General features: G+C 57.6%; 1 protein-coding gene across 1 annotated transcript in view; it reads left to right on the top strand.

The window, feature by feature from the left end:
- The window catches only part of DDX41 (DEAD (Asp-Glu-Ala-Asp) box polypeptide 41), a 5,062-nt gene extending 282 nt beyond the window's left edge, over positions 1-4,780 (top strand). Inside the window, exons 2-14 of the mRNA XM_010020100.1 lie at positions 147-207; positions 787-923; positions 1,473-1,545; positions 1,696-1,849; positions 1,963-2,099; positions 2,298-2,460; positions 2,561-2,692; positions 3,145-3,216; positions 3,487-3,583; positions 3,757-3,906; positions 4,049-4,120; positions 4,304-4,414; positions 4,614-4,780. Coding sequence (XP_010018402.1) covers positions 152-207; positions 787-923; positions 1,473-1,545; positions 1,696-1,849; positions 1,963-2,099; positions 2,298-2,460; positions 2,561-2,692; positions 3,145-3,216; positions 3,487-3,583; positions 3,757-3,906; positions 4,049-4,120; positions 4,304-4,414; positions 4,614-4,750 — 1,491 coding nt within the window. The 5' untranslated portion in view covers positions 147-151 and the 3' untranslated portion in view covers positions 4,751-4,780. The remainder of the gene's footprint in view (positions 1-146; positions 208-786; positions 924-1,472; positions 1,546-1,695; positions 1,850-1,962; positions 2,100-2,297; positions 2,461-2,560; positions 2,693-3,144; positions 3,217-3,486; positions 3,584-3,756; positions 3,907-4,048; positions 4,121-4,303; positions 4,415-4,613) is intronic.
- The last annotated feature ends 2,163 nt before the right edge of the window (positions 4,781-6,943 follow it).

Here is a 6,943-nt window from a genome sequence, read left to right as displayed (position 1 = left end):
CATTCCTGTGCCTGAGGGGTTGTCCGGGATGCAGCTCTCCCTCCTCTGGCTCCAGATGTGGTCTTTGCCCAAGTAGCTCAGTGCTGAGGTTAAGTGCATCTGGAGGTGGAGAGTTTGCACTGACCCCATTTGCTTTGTTCTTGCAGCTTTGATGTCAGTGAAGGAGATGGCCAAGGGCATCACCTATGATGATCCGATTAAAACCAGGTGTGTTTCCCAGTACAGAGGTTGTCTTTCTGAAAGCACTGCCTCCTGGCAGCTGAAGAGAACCAGCAGCCATACAGTCTCGCTGGCAGAGCACTGTTTTTCAGCTACTGGCTTTTCTCTTGCTCTACTGTCTGGCTTCTTACTGCTGAGTGTAAGATCAAAGGCTGTTGACTCACTTTGGATGTTGTTTTGTAGACAGTAAGGTTTGCTGAAGCACAGTTACGTTAAACTTGAAGACTCAGGGTGGATCTTCAGATCTGGGAGGTGACTAAGCTACAGGAAGAGGCTGGGGGAAGCTACAGAGCCAGTGCTGCTTGAGGCAGTGTCACGGAGATGAGTCCAAAAGATTTTGGCATATTCCATCCGTAGACTGTTCTCAGCTGTTAGTTTGGCACTCTTTACTGAGACTCTGGGGAAACGTTTCGTGTGTGTAACTGCCTTGGATCTGCTCCTGTGCTCCTTGGGGTTACTTGTTTTCCCTGGTGGGTTATTGGAACCCAGCGGGGAGTTCCCCTGGGCTGCAGGCTCTGGAGCTTCAGCCTTATTCTGCACCATGACTTTCCTCTGTTGCCCTCACAGCTGGAGAGCACCTCATTACATCCTGGCCATGTCGGAGGCCCGGCACGACCGTGTGCGCAAGAAGTACCACATCCTGGTGGAGGGAGAAGGGATCCCGCCCCCCATCAAGAGCTTCAAGGAAATGAAGTTCCCAGCAGGTGGGCTGGGAGAGGCTCCACACGGGGCAGGGGGAAGCTTTGTTCTGGGAAACACACATCAGTGAGCAAAGCTGTCGAATGGAGAGGGACTCCTCATCAGAGACTGTAGCAATAGGACAGAGGATAATGGGTTTAAACCCAGTCAGGTTTCAGGTCAGATATAAGGAAGAAGTTCTTTACTGTGAGGATGCTGAGGCACTGGAACAGTGTGCCCAGGGAAGTGGTAAATGCTCCATCCCTGGTAGCGTGCAAGGCCAGGTTGGACAGAGCCTTGGGTGATACAGTCTAGGGTGAGGTGTCCCTGCCCATGGCAGGGGGTTGGAACTGGATGATCTTAAGGTCCTTTCTACCCAAATCATTCTATTATTCTAAGTTTAATGCTTAGTGTGAGTGGGGTCACAGCCTGAATTCCCAGCACTGGCTGTGTCACTTGGCTTTTCCCCAAGGAGTTTTGGTTGCTGGTGCAAGAGCTGCTGCTGGGACATCAGTAGGAGGGAAAGAAGGGGAAGACTTCATGTAACAAATGTGCATGTCCCTGTTCTGTCACAGCTATTCTGAGGGGCCTGAAGAAAAAGGGAATTCAGCAGCCAACACCCATACAGATCCAAGGCATCCCTACCATGTGAGTGCTCTGCTCCATCTGAGAGTGGAGAGCAGTGTGAACCAGGAGCTCTTCCCTGGTGGTAGATGCACCCTGTCACCTTGCTGAGCCCCAGAGGTTTGAGCTGTTCTGTGGTGCTGCTCCTCACCATTGGCCCTGTTTCTCTGCCAGCCTCTCAGGAAGAGACATGATTGGCATTGCCTTCACTGGCTCTGGGAAGACCTTGGTGTTCACCCTCCCGGTGATCATGTTCTGCCTGGAGCAGGAGAAGAGGCTGCCCTTCTCCAAGCGAGAGGGACCCTATGGACTCATCATCTGTCCCTCGGTGAGTGTCAGTGGTGCGGTGATGAGCAGGAGGAAGGTTTGATTAACACTCAGTGGCAATCTCTGATCCTCCCTGCACAGAGGTGCAGGAATGAGTGAGTTGTGTCCCTGCAGCGGGAGCTGGCCCGGCAGACCCACGGCATCATCGAGTACTACTGCCGCCTGCTGCAGGAGGATGGGCTGCCCCCGCTGCGCTGCGCCCTCTGCATTGGGGGCATGTCTGTCAAGGAGCAGATGGAGACGATCAAACAGTAAGACCTGGAGGGGTTTGTGGGGCTGGAGCTGTGCTCTGTTTCCTGACAGGGGACTAAGGAGTGGCACTCTAGCTAGATGGCTTCAGGGGAGTGTGGGAACAAAGGTGATGTGCCCAGCAGGTGCCACATTCCCTATGTGTCCTGCATGGGACAGGAATCCCGAGTGCCTGACCATCGCCTTTTCTTGTCTCTCAGTGGTGTGCACATGATGGTAGCAACCCCTGGCCGCCTGATGGACCTGCTGCAGAAGAAGATGGTGAGCCTGGACATCTGCCGTTACTTGGCCTTGGATGAGGCTGATAGGATGATTGATATGGGCTTTGAGGGGGACATCCGTACCATCTTCTCCTACTTCAAGGTACTGAGCTGGCATGATACCACCACCCTGAAGCTCAGTCCCTGAACCCTCCTTACTGGGTGAGTGCTAAATCCTTGCCCACACTGTTTTCACCATGCAGGGCCAGCGGCAAACCCTCCTCTTCAGTGCCACAATGCCCAAGAAGATCCAGAACTTTGCTAAGAGTGCCCTGGTGAAGCCAATCACCATTAACGTGGGGCGAGCGGGTGCTGCCAGCCTGGATGTTGTGCAGGTGAGGTAGTTAGGTGCTCCCCAATGCCAACAATATGAGGGCACTTGATGCCTCCCCCTGCCAGGGAGCTGGGGTTCATAGAATCCCAGACTGGTTTGGGTTGGAAGGGACCTTAAGACCATCCAGTTCCAACCCCTTGCCACGAGCAGGGACCCCTTCCAGTAGAGCAGGTTGCTCCAAGCCCCTGTGTCCAAGCTGGCCGTGAACACTGCCAGGGACGGAGCAGCCACAGCTGTTCTGGGCGCCCTGTGCCAGGGCCTCACCACCCTCACAGTGAAGAATTTCTTCCTAATATCTAATCTGAATCCACCCTATTTCATTTGAAAGCCATCTTCCCCCCTGTCCTATCACCACTTGCTCTTATAAAAAGAGCCCTCTTTCCCAACAGGTTAAGGGATACCAATCAATAGCAGTTCCTCTGCTGCCTGACTCACCCCTGTGCTCATTCCTAGGAGGTGGAGTATGTGAAAGAGGAGGCCAAGATGGTGTACCTCCTCGAGTGCCTGCAGAAGACCCCACCACCGGTGAGTAGTGCCTGTGGCTACCCTGGCAGCATGGGCACAGCACAGCCTGGGGCACAGATGGAACTGGCAGTGGCGATGTAGGGGCATGCAGTGGGCATGATGCTGCAGGACTCTGCCATGTGGGGGTTGGCACATGAATGAGCTGTGCTCCACATGTGAGCAGGTCCTGGACCCAGAGCTGTTGTGTGTTCCCTTCAGAAAAAGGGAATGTGTTTCTGGGGGGTTGTGCTGGTGCCAGGTGGCTTTTCCATGATGTCTATGCTGCTGCAGGTGCTGATCTTTGCAGAGAAGAAGGCGGATGTTGATGCAATCCATGAGTACCTGCTCCTCAAGGGTGTGGAAGCTGTGGCCATCCATGGAGGGAAAGGTTGGTGAGGGTGTTGGGCAAGCCTAGGTTGTGGTGTGCCCTGCCTGGGGTTGTGTGTGGCCATGGGAGGTAGTTTGTGATGGTCTGAGGAAGGGCTTTGAGGTTAGTGGTTGCTGTGATAGGTAGTTCTGGGAGCTCTACCCTTGCTGATGTTCTCTGCTGGGCCTTTGCAGATCAAGAGGAACGGACAAAAGCCATTGAGGCCTTCCGGGATGGGAAGAAAGATGTTCTGGTTGCCACTGACGTTGCTTCCAAGGGCCTGGACTTCCCAGCCATCCAGCATGTCATCAATTACGACATGCCAGAGGAGATAGAGAACTATGGTGGGGACTGGGACCATGGAGGGTGCGGTGGGGCAGGCACAGAGGCCAGCAAGGCTCTGTGCTTGTCTCTGCAGCAGCTGTGGGCCGGGGTGGTCTGTCATGTTGCATTCACCCAGGCCAAATCCTGTCTGTTTCTCCACAGTTCACCGCATCGGGCGTACAGGCCGTTCAGGCAACACTGGTATTGCCACCACCTTCATCAACAAGGCTTGCGGTGAGAAATGGGGGGGCTATGGTTGTAAGGGGCAGCTGGGTGCTGGAGCTGCCTCTGCCTCGGCAAGAGGGTGTTCTGAGCAGGCAGGGATGAGGCATGATGGTTGGTGGAGGGGAGATGGTGGTGTGGGGTAGTGCCCCTACCTCTGCCCGGGCTGTGTCTGATCCGTGCCTCTGCCCCCAGATGAGTCGGTGCTGATGGACCTGAAGGCCCTGCTGCTGGAGGCAAAGCAGAAGGTGCCGCCTGTGCTCCAGGTGCTGCACTGTGGGGATGAGACCATGCTGGACATTGGAGGTGAGAGACCCCAGGACAGGACCCCAGCCCCCACGGCCATCCCTGCTGCCTCGGGGCTGTCATTGCCTGGCCTCGCAGGCAGCCCAGTGCTGTGGCACAGGGGGGACCTGCTGCTGTAGCCCCTCTGCTCTGTTCTGCAGGGGGGTGCTTCTCTCCTGGCATGGCACAGCTCCCCCTGACCTCGTCCCTCCCATTGCAGGTGAGCGGGGCTGTGCCTTCTGCGGCGGCCTGGGCCATCGCATCACTGACTGCCCCAAGCTGGAGGCGATGCAGACCAAGCAAGTCAGCAACATTGGCCGCAAGGACTACCTGGCCCACAGCTCTATGGACTTCTAGCCTGGGGAACACCCTGCCCAGTGCCCTCCTGTGTGGGCCATGGTTCCTGCTCAGCCTTGGCAGTGCCCCAGCTGCTCCCTTGCCTTTCCCGAGCCCAGAGGCCTGTCCTGCACTGCCATGGTCCCTTTTCCAGGTATTTGGCCAGCTCAGCCTGGCGAAGCTCCTGCCCCTGGAGGAAATGTGTGGAGCTGTGCTGCAGCAGCCCATGGCATCATGGTTAGGTTAAGTCAGCCTTACCTCAGCAATGTTGGGCAAGCAGGTAGTGGTGCCTCAGGGGAGGAGGAAGCCCGAGCAGGGGTGACAGGTCTGTGGCTGGCTGCCTGCTGTCCCCCACTAGCCCTCGGCAGAGCCATGGCCAGGGTCTTACCTTGCTCCTCTCCAAAGCCCCTCGATTCCTCCAGGAACATCTCTGTTTTTTGGGCATTCTCAGCTGGTGGCTGTTCCATGTCCCCCAAACATGCTCTGATGCACCTGGGGTAAGGCAGGTAATGCCCTGATCCTGCCGGGTGGTCCCTATGGTGCTTCCTGTGATCTGCCCACTCATGTTCTGCCTCACTGCCCTTCTGCGAGGGGGAGGGCAGACCAACAGACACCTCCTGTGGCCCAGCCTCTGCCCCTCATCCCACACACCAGAAAGGGGAAGTTGTTGAGAGAAGGAAGTCTGCCCCATGCAGTAGCTTCAGCTGCAGCAGTCACATTTTCTCCACTGCTGGTAGCCCAAGTCCCTAGTCCTTGCGCGGGCTGCCAGGGCGGTGCTCGGCCCATGGAGAGACCGGTGAAGGATGGGATCCTCTATGTGCAGCACTGCAAATTTGGAAAGGTAAAGGGTGGATTTGGGGCTGGGAACAGGGTTTGCCCTGGTCTCTCTTGATGCCAGGCCTGGGGCTGGGCCCTCGGCAGCCTTGGAAGTAGGGACTGGAGCCAGACCTCTCAGAGCTGCCGGGGGGGGAGGTCCCAGGGCTCTGCAGCCCCAAGAGTGGGGCTCGTCCTGTGGCTGAGGGGCTTCACCCTGCGTGTGAGGTCCCTCTTCTCGCTTGGTCACCGTGTGATTTGCAATGAAACAATAAACGTGTGTCACTGAGGCGCAGCTCCAGCATGTGTGTGGGAGCAGGGCACCGGGGCAGCGCGTGGGACATGGCTCTGTGCCCAGCTCCCCATCAGCCTGGCCCTGGAGGGACCAGTGCCATCCATGGGGCACCCCTTGTGGCTTGGCCTGCTGCTCTGGGCCTCTGGGGTGGGCACCAAGTGCCGCAGCCCTCTAGGCTTGGCATGGGTGATGTGGTGGGAGTCCCTGTGGAGTCAAGCCAGCTCTAGGGAGGTGTGAGATGGGTGTTAGTGGAGCAGGTCCATCAGTGGCATCTTCTCTTCCATGGCAAGGCAGCCATGCCCCTGGGGACGTCAGTGGATGTGCTGGGCTGCAACCTACCTCCTGAGCAATAGCTGACACTGGAAGTGAAGCGGGCAGACCATGTGTGTATGGGGCTGGTTCCCTGCTGTGTAGGAGGCCGAGGGCTGGCAGTGGTGGGTATTTTGGGTGCTTGGTCACTCTGGTTTGGGCAGGATGGAGGCTCTGCTGTGCTGTTGAGGTGCGTGTGGGCATGCGCCCCCTTCATCCCATGACAGGCTGGGAAGGTGTTGGTGCTGCAGAGCCTCCCCTGGGAGGAAGCGGGCTGCAGGGCCCGGCCCTGCTCCACAGATGTGAAGCTGCCAGCAGGAGCCTCAGCAGCTCAAAATGGCTTTAATTTGCATCAGGGTCTGTCCTGAGCACAGCTCTGAGCTCAGCTGCAGGGGCGGCAGGCCAGCACTGGCAGCGGGGAGCAAAGAGCAGGACCTGGTGCTTGGGAGCGAGCGTGACTCACACAGCGAGCTAGGCTCCCCTCACCCCAGCCTGGGGACTGCCCTGCCCTGCAGCGCTGGTGGTCTGCACTGGCCCAGGCTCTCTGGGAGCCCCGCTGTGGAACCCCTTCCCGAGCACTGCTGGCCCTGCATGGAATGGAGCACTGTGAGGATGCAGCAGGCAACTCGTTGCTGACTTGTTTTTCCCTGCCCGTGCCCTTCCTGTGCCCCAGAGGTCCTGGAGGAAAATGCGAGCCCAGCTCTTCGCCGCCAGCCCCTCCGGCGTGGCCCGCATGGAGAAGTTCGACGTGCGGGATGACAGCATGGTGCTGGAGAATCCCTCGCTGCGGCAGTGGG

Source organism: Nestor notabilis, unplaced genomic scaffold, assembly GCF_000696875.1.
Source record: "Nestor notabilis isolate BGI_N333 unplaced genomic scaffold, ASM69687v1 scaffold20768, whole genome shotgun sequence".
Taxonomy (NCBI): domain Eukaryota; kingdom Metazoa; phylum Chordata; class Aves; order Psittaciformes; family Psittacidae; genus Nestor; species Nestor notabilis.
The sequence above is the reverse complement of the archived record's forward strand: the minus strand, read 5'-3'. Positions and strand labels throughout refer to the sequence as shown.